This window comes from Equus quagga, chromosome 9 (genome assembly GCF_021613505.1).
Source record: "Equus quagga isolate Etosha38 chromosome 9, UCLA_HA_Equagga_1.0, whole genome shotgun sequence".
NCBI lineage: Eukaryota > Metazoa > Chordata > Mammalia > Perissodactyla > Equidae > Equus > Equus quagga.
In genome coordinates this window covers 92,551,301-92,568,728 of record NC_060275.1, presented here as the reverse complement: position 1 = coordinate 92,568,728, position 17,428 = coordinate 92,551,301, and the positions used below count along the sequence as shown (strand labels likewise).

The window sequence follows — 17,428 nt, the reverse complement described above, 5'->3', positions numbered from 1 at the left end:
TGTATTAGGTACAGTGCTCTGCACACAAAAAATTAAGCAGGAAAAAAACCCCACTAGTCACCATCCCACATGCCTCAAGTTGTTCAAACTAGCTGGGTATTAGCTTATTAGCTAACTAATAATGTGTAAGTGCTATAATAGCGCTATGAGGAAAAAGAACTCAGGAAGGACAAAAAAAGAGATTAATTAATTATGCTTATAAAAGGAACTAGGTCCTAGTAAAGATTTCCTACAGAGAATGACATTTGACAACTGGATTTTTCAGCAGTGGATGGACAGTGGAGGCATTTAATGCAGGATGAAATTGCACTGAGCAAAAACAAAAAGGCCAGAGAGAACATGGCTTGTGCTGAGAATCGCAAGTAGCCCAGAGTCTCCAGTGTGCTGACGGGTGAGTGTAGGGCAGCAGTAGGCAGACAAGGTACCAGAGGTCACATTTAAAGGGCCTATATGACAGACTGAGTAATGTGAACATAGCCAGGAGTCAACGAAAGTTTTAAAGCACGGAAGGGATCTAGTCAGATTTTATCTCCGTCTTTGAAATATTACTCTGTTGGTAGTATGGATGACAGCCTGAGGAACAAAGGGTGAGGCACCAAGAATACTCACTCAAAGGAGGGGGCCTAGACCAAAGATATAGCAGTAGAAACTGAAAAACAAAAGCCAAGGACTTTCGAAGTGCAACTGATAGGATTTAGGGACCGGTATGTGTAGAGGGGAGAAGAGGGAGACTCGAAGGTAAGAGCAAGGTTTTGAGGAGCAATGTTTTTGCTCTAGAGCATGAGGTCAAGGTAAACAGCAATACTATAAGCAATACAAGGAACACAGGAGGAAAACTGAAGACAATAAATTCAGTTTTGAATGTGTTAAATTTGAGGTGCTATTAACATTCTATTTAGTAGGTAATTTTAGAATGTGAGTTTGTCATCGGGAGAGAAGACTGCTACAGATAGGCGTGGTAGGCACCTGCATGTGTGTACTCAACAGCAGAAGAGACTACCTAAAGGGAGGTTACAGAGTAAGCAAGACACAGGATGCCCCCCTTAGCTGTTTAGGCCTTTAATGCACAAACTTCCAGCATATTTTTTTGTGTTGTACTTTGTTTTCATTTCTTTACTATTATTTAAAATATTCCTTTAAAATAAATACATATAGGCCCCCAAACATTTCTCATTTTCTTTTTTCTCTACAAAACTAGGGCACTAGGCTAAATAATGACCAAGTCCAGGTTGCAGCAGTAATCTAAGACATCAAGGCACGACTCCTAGACCCAATTGATGAGTGGAGCAGAAACTGATCCAAACAATATAGAACCACCCTGCTACCTCTTGCATATTAGAGAGCTTGGAAACACCAATACGAGATATTAAGTAACTTAAAGAATTTCACATCACTTAAAGAATTTCACAAAAGTTGCTAAGCCCCATCCCGAGTTACTCACCAAGCCTTTGATCCTGTTCCAGTACACAAATTGAGCCCTGAGCTCTTCTGTTTTTCCCATGGACCATCATCAACTGAAATCTCATAGTAGGAAGCCCTATGAATTGAGAATATAAAACTGGATTTGCTGCTTATGGCTCACAGTAAATAAGACAGCCTTTTTCAGAACTGATGAAATCTAAATAGGCCAGCTTAACTTAGACATACCTGACTTAGCAGACACACACATCATGAGGCTAACTCCAATACTGATTATGTGAAAAAGTTAAAAACAAATTCTGCGTGTCTACATCCTTCTTTAATCTACATGCTCCTTTCTATCAATACTTTAACATTTCAAACAAGGGCTTCTTGTAAATTTTTACCTAGCACTGCTGCTCCTGCTTTAATGGAATCTAACATATACAGAGCCTTAATTCAGAACTCAAAAACAAAATACCTTTTTTTTTTCTGAGGAAGATTAGCCCTGAGCTAACATCTGCCACCAATCCTCCTCTTTGTGCTGAGGAAGACTGGCCCTGAGCTCACATCCATGCCCATCTTCCTCCACTTTACATGTGGGACGCCTGCCACTGCATGGCTTGCCAAGCGGTGCCATGTCTGTACCTGGGATCCAAACTGGCAGACCCCAGGCCGCCAAAGCAGAACATGCGCACTTAACTGCTGTGCCACCAGGCCAGCCCCCAAAATACCATTCTTAGGCAAGGTTCACTCTTGGTGGCTAGTCCTTGATATCTCTAAGTCTGTATCTAATCCTTCAAGTTACCAATAATTTCTGCTAAATTCTTGTTTCTTAAGTTACAAGCTAATGTGCCTTTTGAATTGATAGTAAGTTAACAGATTATTAATAAAGTTCTAAAGAGAAGTCTCATACGATACTGGATTAGTGGACAAAACTAGGGCTAGAACTGTAATTTCTTAAGAGATAAATATTTCTCTGAGTACTTCATAAATATGAAATCAAGTGGTTTTCTGATACCAGCAAAAATAGCATTATTCTTTAACTGCATGAATGTATAAATGATTTGCAACTATTCAAAGAACTTTTGAAACATGTAAAAGCCTATTTTGTAAGCTCTATCTTGAAATAATGGTATCTGATCAACACTGGGTTACTTCACTCCAGCAAATAAAAAAGTTAAACTCAATAAAATACAGCTTTTCAAAATAATGACAATTATTAGACACATTTGCAAAAACTAACACTCTACAGATAATTTATCTCTTATTCTAAATCTTTCAGTGCCAACCTCCTAATCTGTGAAGGTTTTACATGATACAACTCCTTTCCACTTTTTCTTTGAAATCAACATCCTTCATAAAAATAAAAGACAGCAGGCCTAATATTCACATTTAATCCATTTTATAGCTTTGTTATGTCTTCCTAGAAAATTAGGAATTTTAGGTATATTAGGAGCCTGTTACATACAGACAAGCCACCAGCCAAATCCATAGAAATGGCTGCTATTATGCCAGAATCACACGCAAACAAGAGATTAGAGGTAAATGGGGATAGAAGAGCAGAGGTGGACAGGAAGAAAAGTATAGTCAGGTGAGAGATGTTGAGCCCAAAACAATGAGCAAATTTAGTGTCATTCTCACATGCAGGTTTATCAAGATTAGTCAACTCATAGAACTTCTGTTTCAGGGAAATTATTTTTTTTAAGGCAGCAATAAAACTCACAGTCCCTTTAGAGTGGGTATACTTCTTCTTAAATTGTCCACTGCTACAGCCCAAGAATAAGACATTCTAGGTTAGAACAAATAGGAGAAAAGAGAAAAAAAAAATTGGGCTTTTAAAATGTTCTTAAATCTAAGAACATTATAAATGAGGCAGGAATAATATTGCTGCACTTCATATTTTCCAAGCAAAGCACTAAAGTTTTCAGGGCATAGTGAAGCCTCAATATAGGATGTAGAATCAGAAATACTGAGTTTATAATTACAGTTCTGATGCTATCTAATTATATGAACTTGGGCAAGTTATTTGAACTCTCCAAATCTCAATTTTTTCACTGATAAATATAACTACATTTTTTACAAGGTTGCTATGAGCACTAAAAATAATAACATACACAATACACACAGTGCCTGACACAAAGCAGGCGCCCAATAAATGTTCATTTCCTTTCTGCCTAAGGGTCTATGTCATGGAATCTTTACAGATAAGTGTTAATACCTCAAATAGTTAAACCTTTTTCAATAGTGTCAGAAGCCTACCCATTGCTGTCCTTATCTTAGTATAGATATAAGGTGAGGCATCAAAGAACACAAAAAAGCAGCAGCAGCAGACATTATTTAGGAGATAAACCAACCGAATCACTACTGCCACAAAAAATAAAAGCATTCAACCTAAATTCTCCAATGGGACTTCACTGAATTCCCAAGTCTATCAATTGATCCTAGTTTTTCTCCTTTTATAAGTTATTTTTTAGTAAGTACAAATTATAAAGCAACACTAGTAGAAGCCCTCAGAAGTTACAACCTTTAAAATACACTAACAGAATAAGTTCTCTTCTGTCTTATGTCTTTAGCAATAATCACTAGATTATATCACTAATTAAATTTTCTCCCTTCTCTATCACATAAATGTATCCATTATTTCCATATTGCTTCAAACTTGATATGCAGCAAAAGAAGAAATGCTTCATATATAGCATGTCTTACTATATGAAATAAAGTTTTATTCTTTACTATATTTTTAAGTTCTTTAAAGAATATATTTTTACCTGATTTCTTTGAAGAATAATTTTACTTTTAATACATTTTTAAATTATGTATTTTACCACTCTCCAAAAAATTAAAATACCACTACCTTTATCTTACTCATCTTTATACCCCCTCCTAACATATTACATATAGTAGGTGTACAATATACTTTTATTGAATAAATTTAAAATTACATTAATCAAAATAATTACAACTCAAAAAGACTGTTCAAATCATTCGACTGAATCAGGCTTTGTCTTTTTCAGTACTACCTAAGTCATTGGCTAAAACCTTTTTTAATTAAGACAAACTTTTCTCAACATAATTTCTTATCAAAAGATACGACTCAGAATAAACTGAATTTCAGAAAATATGGAACTCTGAGTAAGCAACGGAATCAACTACATGACCTTCAAAGGATCACATGGTTCTGGTAGGAGCAAAGTGGGACACAGATTCACCTCTCATCTTCCACCTCTAATTTACTTACATCCACAAAATGAGAAGTAAGGCAAGTGTTAAAGTACTGCCAAGAGTTAAATTAACTTTACATTACGGCAGTCATTTTATAACCGGTAATTAACGGTAATTAACGTCACGCAAAAAAAAGTTTTGCAAAAAAATTCTGCTGACAAGTTAAGCCTAAGTTATACTTAACACTCAAAAAACAGACTTCATCAGTAATAAAACACAGACTATATTTTTATACTCCTAATGAAGAACTTTATTAACTTTAATTTTTGGTAATAATGGTGACAAACTTTAAACTGTCAACACACTTGCCTTCTGATGTTGCAATAAAAAGGATCCAATATCACCTATGTAGTATTCCTGACAAAAATGTTTAGTCTGAATCTTACCATGCAGAGAAAGAAAAATCATCCAAATCTAAAATAAGGAATATTCTGCAAACCAATTGCCTTAGGCCATTCAGAAATATTAATATCATGAATGACAAAACAGGGGCAGGGCTAAGGAACTGTTTTTAACTAATTCTAAAGGGCCATGTTGGTCAAAGGCAATGTGTGATCCTTAACTGGATCCTAGATTAAAATAAGCAAACAAATAAATCAGCTTTAAAGGACCTTATTAAGACAATCAGTATGGAAATTTTAATATGGACTGACTATAAAGGTTTTATATCACTTGCGAATGTATGCCTAGTATATCATTCTTATAAATATTTATAAACCACCCATATGATAGATTAAAGGCTCTGGGAAATACAGGAGTAAAGAAATCTGAATATGTTTGTTTAACCTAGGGTTTCACAAACTTTTCTGGCCATCGAATCTTCTTTCCTCTTAACATATATTAACATGTATGAAGGTTGTGGAAATATTTTATTATACAATTCATTTCTATCACTTATATAGTATTAATTATTTACAAATCTTAGGTTGTAGAAATTGAATAAATATGTAAAAAAATACTAAAATATTAAATTCCAAACTCAAGATTACAGGCTTAAAAGTACCTGGATGATAGACTCTCCCCAATGAAGACTTCGTTTAGTGCTCTCACTGGCAAAAGCTGTGGTCCTGACGCCTCGGACCCTGTAGGTAATGAAAAAAAAATCCAAGATAGCTCCTTCAATTTTAAAAATGTATGATATAAATTTTATAAAACATTAAAATTTTCAGATTTTTGTCTTAATAGAATCATATACTTTAAGATTATTAACATATAAATCAAATAGCTCTTATTTAAAGTGTTTGTAATATAAACCTCAAAGTCACCTAACATTATACTGCAATGACACCCCCATCTCTCCAAAATAAAGCTTAATTCTTCGTGAAACAATTTTTCAAGTGTGATGAAATATATTTCTCCATCTCATAAGATTCTTGTCGTCACACTTAACTTAGTTTTACTCTGGAAGCTTCAGAGGTGGAAATTATCAAGTCCTTCCAAAGGAGAGCCATTTTTGATTTAAGTGGCAAATTACATGCATAGCTCATACTGGAAACCAAATCAGTTATGTTAGAGATCAGATTTTTTTTTTAAAATAAAATCTCCAGAGTGTTTTTAGCAATGGCAGCATTGGAGGAATACTGCCACATCTCCTTTCATGATTCCTAAAAAATGTCATCTTTTCTTTTTTTACTCTATAAGGTTGTATGCACAGCTTAAGTAATCTTCCTTGAAAATTACTTAAACGTCACTCCATCACACAAAATCCTCCGAAGGCTTCTCACTACTTTCTGGATCAAACTTGCGATTATCACCTTCAAATGGTTTCTTTTACATATTTTTATCTTTTATCAGTCTCTAATTGGAAATGCCAACCCCATCTTCTCAAAGTCACTAAGAGCAGATTCACTGCAACCAAGTATCTCCCACTGGACAAGCACCAGGGGACAAGTTCCCTTTTTTGTTTCCTCCACACTTTCTCCTAAGTCAAGGCTTAAAAGTTCACCCCAATTGTGGTGGCTAGCCTCCAAGACGGCCCCCAGTGATTCCTGACTCCTGGTATTCACATTCTTGTGTAACTCTCCCTATCACATCATACCAGGATTAGTCTATGTGTCCAACATACGGCAGAAATGATGTTATGTCACTTCTGAGATTTGGGTAAGAAAGACACCCTGGCTTCCACCTTGGTCATGCTCTCTCTCAGATCACTTGGTCTGGGGGAAGATAGTTCATGAGCAGTCCAATGGAGAGGCCAACCTAGTGAAGAACTGAAGCCTCCTGCTAACAGCCACGTGATGAGCTGGGAAGCGGATCTTCCAGTCCCAGTCATGTCTTCAGATACTGCTGTCCAGCCGGCAGCTTGATTGTCACCTCCTGAGAAACCCTAAATCAGAACTAACAGGCCAAACTGCTCCTGGATTCCTGACCTTCACAATTTCTGTGAAATCATAAATATTTATGTTTTAACATACTAAATTTTGAGGTAATATGTTATACAGTGTCTAATACACATTAAACACTTAATACACTAATAAAACTTTCCACCATTGTCACCAACCACTGACTTGCTAGCCTGATTATTATTATATTCTCTGTTTATATGTTTATTGAACACTAATTACACAATCTCATTTCTTTTTTTTTTTTTTTAAAGATTTTTTTTTTTATTTTTTCCTTTTTCTCCCCAAAGCGCCCCGGTACATAGTTGTATATTCTTCGTTGTGGGTCCTTCTAGTTGTGGCATGTGGGATGCCGCCTCAGCGTGGTCTGATGAGCAGTGCCATGTCCGCGCCCAGGATTCGAACCAACGAAACACTGGGCCGCCTGCAGCGGAGCGCGCGAACTTAACCACTCGGCCACGGGGCCAGCCCCACAATCTCATTTCTTTTGGAGTATAACTGCCTGAAGAGGACCCAACTATTCTTTCAAATATAACAAGTTGTTATTACAATGCCAAGGACCCTCTGAAAACTTTAACGTGATCAGCTCAATCTCATAATACAATACAAAGAATTTGACACAAAAAGCTATGTAAAAAAGATTTGATGTGTTTAATCAAATTAGATTGCACTTAGACTATAAAACCTGCTAACTTTTGAAAGTGTCTTAATTTGATACTAGATATATTCACATTCTCATACCTGACAGTTTTACAAATGGAAAAACCTAAAAGTTATTGTTTAAATGTTTTTCTTTACATAAGGTAATTACTAATGGAATTCTTTTACATCTCCCCACAGATTTTCAGCAAATGTTCAACTAACAGTATGTACGTGCTAAATATTACTAACTAATAAATCTGAATTCTCACCATCAAACTGTATCCATATGTTTTTCTTTCATATGGTCTTGACTGTCTACCTTTATTTCCATTTTTCCTCATCCTAATTTTCCTCTCCATATTGCACTTTTATTATGTATACTTGCTGAATTTCACCTGAAATCCTTTGTCAAAGGAGGAAAAGAATCAATAAAATTGCTTCCAAGTCTCATTAATCATCTTAATTCTGCTTATATTTTCTTTCATGCTAATTGACTACCAAACATTACCTAATCATGAAATTGTTCATTTATAACTTGCCTCAAATAGGACATGAAAAGATGGACTCGATACCAATTGACAATTTTTCTATCCAAGAAAATTGATTACAAAATTATAATTTATATTCTTAAATATAAAATTGTTATACTAGTCACAGGGACTGCTACTACACTGTGCAATTCTCTCACACTGTCATTTTGTGGGACAATGTTTCCAGGTCTACTTGCATTGGGTATACCTATGAGACTAGTAATAGCCAATAGGATATGAGCAAAAGTAGTGAGAAAGTCTGGCTCTTAAAGCTCCCCTTAATATCCTTCACATTCCCACTGTCTTACTTTCCCCACAAGCTAGAGAATCCAATAGAAGATTCAGAGCCTTAGAAGATGGTGAGAGCCACTGTTTGGAAGTTGCTTGAACACCCCTTGGACAGTGAGATGAGCTAGAAACAAATCCTCGTTACATTAAGCCACTGGAATTCTGGGATTGTTTATCAAATCAATTCACTTATCAAAATTAATACAACCAGCCATGCAAACAAGAAAGTTACAAGTTCATGTGAGTAAAGTTTTTAAAAGTAATAAATGAACCACCTCTACTTTCCCTCGAAGGTATATACGTAATAAAAATGAATTCTTCTTCATTAACTTGTACACAAATACAATCTAGTTGAGGACAGCTTACACTACATAAGATAGCAAATTCTGGGGGGCCGGTCCGGTGGCACAGCAGTTAAGTGCACAAGTTCTGCTTCGGTGGCCCGGGGTTTGCCAGTTGGGATCCTGCGTGCGGACATGGCATGCTTGGCAAGCCATGCTGTGGTAGGCGTCCCACATATAAAGTAGAGGAAGGCAGGGAGGGATGTTAGCTCAGGGCCAGTCTTCCTCAGCAAAAAGAGGAGGATTGGCAGCAGATGTTAGCTCAGGGCTAATCTTCCTCAAAAAAAAATTATAATAAGATAGAAAATTTTATTTGCTTGAAGATATATCTTCCCTTTTTTAAGGTGAAAGTAAAAAAGAAAACTAGGATTTTTTTTTTTCTTTGTAATCTTTTGTTCTAAATTAGAAAGCTAAATCAGGGATGAAACACAGAGGTATATTTATAATCGCAAATCTACTCCTATATTCAAAAATCCCAAATGGCAGGTTCCTAAGAAATGTTTCCTGCCAACTTGAAGAGAATTTAAATAGAATATATGAGATGTATCTTGAAATTTTCCTAAATTTTTCCTCAGAAAATAAAGCTATCAAAAAAACCCTTCTAATAAAAGAGAGCTCTAAGATAGTGCCTAGACATGGTAAATATAACTGTTAATAATAATAATTTAACAATTATAAGTATAGCAATTTCCAGTGTTACTACTGAGAAATCTGAAATTACTCTGATTCCAGATTCTTTGTATATATAAGTTTATATATATATAGTCTTTAAATATAAAATAACGTGCTCTAACCACAATCACCACCACCACTTCCTCTCTGGAAGTTTGTAGGAGCTTTATTTTATCCCTAGCATTCTGACATACCTTGGTGTGGAAGCTTTTACCATTAATTCTGCTAAGTATTTTGTGGGTCCTTTCAATTCAAAGACTAGCGCCTAAGTTTTGAGAAATTTTCTTGTATTATTTTTATTTTGAACATTTTCTCTGTTCTTTTTTTAGAACTATCATTAATCAGATATGAACATCCTGGATGTCACTAAGTTTACATGTAATTTTGATTCTATATATGATATATTAACTTAGTTTATAAACTAAAAACACTGAATCTGAGATAGGAATCTGAGCAATGAATCTCTGAATACCAATCTACATCTTCCCTTTAAGACTGCTGGTAAAAAGAGCCAAATCATGAACATCTTTTAGTGGTAGCAACAAGTTCTTTTGGTGAGGAATAAGGTAAAATTTTTAGCTAATTTTAAAATCTTACTTAATAGTTATTGCAGTCTTTCAAAAAAATAATAGGAATTCATTGCATGTAATTACTTAAAAGATTTCTAAAATCAAATGATTTTTTTCAGAGGGAGAAGGAGCATCTTTAAAATATGACATGAACACACAGTTAAGGAACATCCTAACCTATAAAGCTATAAATCAGCATGAAAAACTCTTAGAAAATGAATATAAATAAACATCTGGCACCATGACAGGACAGAGACAGCAAGCAGATAGGTAAAGGGAGCTTTTCCTGATAAGTTTAATCAAGAAATGAAACATAGGAGAAAAAAATATATTTTTATGCAGTCCATAGATATTTAGGATATCTCTTGGGATCTTCTTGCGTCATGAAAGTCTTACAGTTACTGGAAAAAGTGAGAAAATATGGCTAACTTATAATGCACAAATTAGCTCAAAACTGAGAGTTCACCTTAATTCTTACAACAAAAAAGCTGCATATTACCTTTTGCTAATATTCTTGTAGCAGCTTATACAAATATTTGAAACACAAATCTTAAAGCTGGGATGCAAAATTTCCCAACAAAAAGGTTTTAATCAATAACTACAACTATAGTATATTTAAATGTGACTAGATAAATGTATAATTATGAAGAAATCTTCCACAGGTTAGCTCATTTTATTTCTCCTGCTCTCTTTTTCTTTTTTGACATTTCCAAGATTAAGGCCAAGAATCTTTCCTTAAATATCAACTATCCTCTTGGATTTTATAATCCTTCCCTAATCCACTTGTCCTTAAACCCATTCTAGAAAACATTTCTCCTAGAAATATACTGTATTCCTTACTTCAGAATCTAATCATAATAAATTTTACACCTCAAGTAGTTCACTGTACTTTCTTAAGTGTTCTTAGTGGCACTAAAATCCCCAAATAATTATAAGTTCACTTCTAGAAATTAGAGATCAAAGGAACTGTAAGTAAAATATTGCCCTAACACTTCTAATTCCCAATCCACCTACTTTCATCATGAACTCTTTCAATGTTGAAGGCTCTACTATGCTGATGTAAACTGAGCTGCTGTTCATGAAGGTCCACAGGAACAGGGTTTATGCCAGTGCCTTCAAGGTATAACCTGATTCGCTGCCTCCATAACCACCTTAGGAGAGTAAAGGAAGAACAAGTTGTGTTAAGACAGAATAAATTAAACTAAGAGTCAGACATTATAATTTCACCAAATTCAAAATTTCATGTTAAAAAACTATTTACTCCATGAACAAATTATACCTGAAACCCAGATTCCTGCTCAAAGGCAGATTTAGATGTGAATTTTCTCGTTTCAATTATAATGTAAATATCTAACGTATTTGTACAAAATCTCCCAAACACGTGAATTAAAGTCAAATCCTTTATCAAGTAGCCATTAAATCCAAGATACTGAGCTAGATATAGTTGTGTTTTGCTCATCCAAAAGTATTAACACATGCAGGGGCCAGCCTGGTGGTGTAGCAGTTAAGTTCTGCATGCTCTGCTTTGGCAGCCTGGGGTTCGCTGGTTAGGAGCCCTGGCGTGGACCTACACACCACTTATCAAGCCATACTATGGCAGGCATCCTACATATAGAGTGGAGAAAGATGGGCATGGATGTTGGCTCAGGGCCAATCTTCCTCAGCAAAAGGAGGAGGATTGGTGGCAGATGTTAGCTCAGGGCTAATCTTCCTCAAAAAAAAAAAAAAGTATAACATATGCAAAAAAGAAAGCATTCCAAAATTAAAATAATATTGTGATAAGGTAGTTGGATTAGATAAAAATCTCTCCCCCAAATTTTGTGATGATTTTTTTTACAATGAAAGGAGAAAGAGTAATAACAAATATTATAACATTTAAGATTATACCTAAAAATTTAAATGACATTTTTGGTAAAAGTAAAAGAAAAAGAACCAGGTTTACTTAATTTCAAGACCAAAAATTGATGTATCAAAAGCCAATGGGACAGATTCTGCTAGGTAAGTATACAAAAATTTACTCCCACTTGATGGTTATAAATTATTCATTTCTAGAGGTGCCAAACTTCTGAAATTACTAGAAAATAAAATCATTATTAATAAAACAACTCTAGAAATCAAGAAGATTTAATACAATTTCACAAATACCCAGGGACAAAGCTCTAAATCCAATCTAAGCCAGGAGATAAAAAGAAGTCCAACTCGCTTTCTCCAATGTAATGAGCCAACTCCATCTCTGCTCCTCCTCCACCCGCCCTCTTTCAGGACAGTTTGACCACTGAATAAATTAAGTGAAAGGAATATGAAAACACATTCCCACTACTTATGAAACACTTAATATGTCAGACAGAGATTCTAAGCATCTCTGGGAGAGAATCTGGGGAGGGAGTAAATCCAACCCTCAGTCATTCTAGATGAGAGAAGATGAGGATAAAAAATATAAAATCTCTGAGAATTTGAACACTCAGTTTTAGCCAACAGTTTTAACTATCTTTCCACCAAACTGCTAAGAACATGTAACAAGGTTAAGAAAGTAGAGACATGGCCTCTATCTAACAGCACTTTTAACGATACACATTTATTAAGGTGTTTATATAATAGTAAGAAATTCCTACCTGAACTCGCCACGGTAGAACTTCTGTAAGGCTTCTGGGAAGGAATGTGTATATCGAACAGGAAGACATAAATGACCCTCAGACCTTTATTTTAAAAGGGTTTTGGGGTAGCATTAAGAGAAAAAGAAAAAAAAAAACAATTCAAAAGGTATCACTAAACTACAAAAATCAGATACGAAATTTTAAAAATTTTTACTCTATTCTTTTACCACAAAATTGTCTATATTTTCAACAACAAGAACAAAAAAAGGCCAAATAGAAATAGTTTACATCCAGCTTTAATGCCATAACACACAATACTACTTAAGTTTCCACATTCCAGTGAAACTAAAAATAACAGCAAATCTGCCACTGATTGATTATTCTGTAAAATTATCTAACGGTATAGTGGTGTTTGTATCTTACCTTTAAAGTATTTAACTATTAACTTTGGGCAAGTTGCGTTAGCATCAGCTTCCTCATCTCTAAAAGGGTGATAAAACCACCAATCTCAAAAGGTTATTCTGAGGAATCAAACTGCCTATGTGAAAGTGTTTTGAACCATAAATCCCTTTTAAATGTCATTTAAGAAATTCCGAGTCACTAAAAGAGAACTCAGAAAGCTTAATCCAGCATAATCCTTCATTACTCAAAAAATATGAAGATGAACTCCTTCAAGGAGTTAACAGCTTGATGTGGAAGACAAAAATTAAAACAAACAACTGCAAACTACAAAGTGGTAAGATTGCCTATAGGTTGCTATAGATAGATGAGAGAATATGGCACCTAATGTGAGGAAAGGTGTCTAGAAAGCTCAAGCATCATCATTTCCATGATGCTTCAACCTTGAAGGAAAGTTTAAGAGTAGGCTTGACAAAACAAACTCTTGATAATAAATGTAAATTAACTTATAAGTGTGAAGAGCAGAGAAAAAAGTACTACAAAGTTGTAACTAGTCAGTAATGTCTTTATCTGAGAGGGTCAACACTGAGGTTAAGAAACTTAGGCAGGACCTAAGTTTTTTAATTTTTATATTCAGTGCAAGACTTTCCATTGTGCTAAGTATATAAAAGGTATCAACAATCATTTGATAAAATAATACCTACTGAGATCAACTGCAGTTCTGAAACACCCCAGAGGAAGATTCTCTCATGAAGTTATAGTGAGATATCACCTAGGGCTGCAAGCACATTCACATGGCTGTTGGCAAGAGGCCTCAATTCCTCTTCAGGTGAGCCTCTCCACAGGGCTGCTTGAGTGTCCTCACATCACAGTGGCTGACTTACCCCAGAATGAGCCATCCACGGTACCAATACAGAAGCTGCAATACCATTTACGACCTAGCCTTGGAAACCACACACTGTCATACCATATTCCATTGGTCAAATAGGCCAGCCCTGATTGAACATAGAAGGGGATAGGGAACCACATAAAGGTGTAAATACTCCAAGACTACCTTGGAGACTGGCTACCACATGGCCTCTGTCCCATTTTAATTATTAAGCATTCAAATGTCACAATTATTTACCAGGCTCAGCAGAGTGAGTGCAGAATACAGAAGGGACAGAGAGAAATTATATATTTAATTTACATGAGTCCATGTGAGTGAGCTGTCTTGGAAGTGGATCCTCCAGCCTAAGTTAAGCCTTCAGATGCCTGCAGCCCCAGCTGACATCTGACCACAACCTCATGAGATCCCAAGTCAAAACTACCCAGCCAAGATGCTCTCGAATTCCTGACCCACAGAAACCATGAGAGATGACAAATGATTACTATTGTGTTAAGACCTCTAATTTCTGGGCTTATTTGTTATGCTGTACTTGATAACTAATACAGAGGAGAATAAACAAGTTAAACATTAACTTCTGACATTTAGGATCTTAAGGACCACAATGCTTAAGAAAAAGAAGTCAGGCAACCTGAATTACAGAAAAGCTACGAGCCTTGATACATTTCTGCCTGGAGGCAAAAAGAGAGGAAAAAAGGACTTCCAAAACCTATTATTCTAGATAGAAATTAGAAAAGCAATACCATCTGCTTACCAGTTTCAAAATCCCCACTAGCTTCTGAGTATCAAGCCAGCTTTTTAAAGGAAAATATATTTCAGCTAACTGTATAAAATGTGATCACTAAAGTTAAGAACCTCTAAAGATATAAAAATATGCCATTAAGAAGTTCTAAAATACACATGCATCAACACTGAAGGCAATCAAAAAACAATTACTGAACCAATCATCTCATACTCAGGGAACATTTACTGTTAGGTCGGGGTCCTAGCCCTGCTTTCTAAGATCATTTAATTAATCATTCATTTTTAAAATGTTTATTACCTACTGACTATGTATAAAACTATGCTAGTGACAGAGAAATTAAAACACAAAGTCCTATACACAAGGAATTTACAGTCTAAGGGAAGGGACAAACAATCAAGCAGAAAATAATATGCAGAAGTAAGTGCTCTCTGTATAGGGAATTATAGTCAGATGCCTGGAGAGGCACCAGTTTTGAATAAGCAACAACTGTACAATTTAGTAAGTAGTATAAGGGCACTCTAAGCAAAAGCACATACAAAGGCATGAAAAGAACATGGCCTTCTGGAGAACTCTTTCACTCATTCTTTCAAATCCTGCTATCTTAAATATCAACAAAGCTCCTCACCAGAGCAAAAGCCACCACACATGAGCCTCTATCGCATCAGCAGATGCTCATACAGCTACATTCTGCACTTAGGACCAGCCTTTTAGAAGGATCCTAGGCTGTCCCTAGAGGGCCTTCAATAATGTTTTTTTTTAGCTGAAGAATGTATACTGCCTATAGGTAAGTGAGGACAGGTGAAATGAAAAATAGGCAACAGATTATGAAATATCATATACATTATGCTAAGGAATTTGTCATGTATCTTGAAGGAATACACAGGGAAACCCTAAAAGATTTGAACAAGTTTTTAGGCTAAAAGGAATCATGTATGAAGAGAGAGATGGAAAAAAGAAGATGGGCAACAGAACAAGATTTTTTTTTAAAGCAAGAGAAAAGTTGAAGAAGTTCTAATCCAGTGACTTTCACTTATTCTGTGAGATAAGAGAAGGGTTTGTTGAAGGAAGAAGGATAAGGAAAGTAAGGAGCATACAGAAGCTGAACAGCCACTCTGGATGCGGCTACCACAAGGAATGGGGCCATACAGAAATAGAGATGACTGCAGCCATACAGAAAGTACTTTGAGCACCTCTCAGGGTCCAGTTCTAAGTGCTAGAAACTACCAAGTGGAAGTAAATTCAGGCCATCAAAGCCCAAAGTGAGCCACCAAGCCCAAGTTTCTAAGATTTTTTTCCCAGATGGCCTCAGCAGTGCTGATGTAGGAATAGAAAGGATGGCAGATTGATCTAGGACTGAGGAGAAAGATAATGGTACAAAATAATTAAGAAATTTGTCAAGAAAGTGAATGAAGTGAGGAAGAATCAAGCGAGGAAAACAGAGAAGAATCAATACACTGAAAGTCAAAGATTTAGTAGGACCAAGGTGAGTAAGACTGCTGTTAAGGTAGGAGGTTGCAGTCAAAGTGGAATTAAGATTTGAGAGATGGGGAAAGTCTAGAAGATCATAAAGTCCAGGTATGGTCCTGGCTGTGGGTGGCTGGAACAGAATGTGGATAAATGTCAGTCAAGCTGAGGGGAAAAAAAGTGAAAATCGGTTTGGTTTATTCATTAAGTCAATGAAGTTACCCAGAAAATCAGTGGAGGCATAACCAGGAACGTAGATGAGAGCTATAAGGAAGAGTAGGAGATAGAATGTTATTAACTCACCCCTCTTCAGCAATACCAAAAGTCCCCAGTACTCCTTGGGGAGACCTGGATCAAGGACTCAGGTCTATTCTGCCATAGATACTACTCCCAAACTACCTGGCAAGTCAACTGTGAGGACTTGTCTGTCCCATATCATAATTTTCTACCACCAATGCCAGCTAAATGCCTGAGCTAAAAACAAGAGCTATATCCTTGAAAGCAACTACATAGAAGAGAACTCTGCTAAAGGTACCTGCCAAACTTTCATCACTAAAATGTTTTTGGAACATGGTTCTAACATTCATGATAGCCAGAAGCAATGATGTTTCCACTTAAACCATGCACCACAGTAAATTCCCTGTAGCAACAGAGCCCAGTAATGTGACTGCTGTAGAGACAATAAAGAAGAGCTTCCAAATATTAAGATTTATCATAAATAGTCACTATGAAAAGGAAAGCATAAATGTTTTTATATCTAACACACACACAAAAAAAAAGCCAAACAAACAAAAAATATGTTTTTCTTTACCGTTCTGGATCAGTGTTTACTCCAATAACTGGTTTAAGTCTGTCCAAGACTTTACTTGCTGCCAGAAGCATCGTGCCATCACCTAAAGGATATAAGACATAACTAGATTCGTTATAAAACTAGTTTATAACATCCTTTTGAACACTAGGACTTTGGGGGCTGTCTTGTGCACTGTAGGATGTTTAGCAGTATCCCTGGCCTCCTCCAGCTGGGAAGCACTGCTCTTATTCTACCACTTCTATTAACCAATCCTCTTTCCTTCTCTCACAACCACAGTCCAAATTCATAATTTTTTTTTAAAGATTGGCACCTGAGCTAACATCTGTTGCCAATCTTCTTTTTTCTTCTTCTTCTTCTTCTCCCCAAAGCCCCCCAAGTACATAGTTGTATATTCTAGTTGAGTGCCGCTGGTTGTGCTTTGAAGGACGCTGCCTCAGCGTGGCCTGATGAGCAGTGCCAAGTCTGCACCCAGGATCCCAACCAACAAAACCCCAGGCTGCCGAAGCAGAGCACATGAACTTA

At 36.0% G+C, this 17,428-nt stretch overlaps 1 protein-coding gene across 3 annotated transcripts in view; it reads right to left on the bottom strand.

Annotated features, from left to right (window-relative positions):
* Nucleotides 1–17,428, bottom strand: part of NADK2 (NAD kinase 2, mitochondrial) — a 43,539-nt gene that overhangs the window by 11,508 nt on the left and 14,603 nt on the right. The window contains exons 4-9 of one of the 3 annotated variants that reach the window (XM_046672052.1): nt 16,907–16,988; nt 12,620–12,703; nt 11,022–11,158; nt 5,627–5,705; nt 3,125–3,190; nt 1,442–1,537 (exon numbers count right to left, since the gene is read on the bottom strand). In XM_046672052.1, coding sequence (XP_046528008.1) covers nt 1,442–1,537; nt 3,125–3,190; nt 5,627–5,705; nt 11,022–11,158; nt 12,620–12,703; nt 16,907–16,988 — 544 coding nt within the window. The remainder of the gene's footprint in view (nt 1–1,441; nt 1,538–3,124; nt 3,191–5,626; nt 5,706–11,021; nt 11,159–12,619; nt 12,704–16,906; nt 16,989–17,428) is intronic. The other 2 variants (XM_046672053.1, XM_046672054.1) reach the window with 2 other exon arrangements.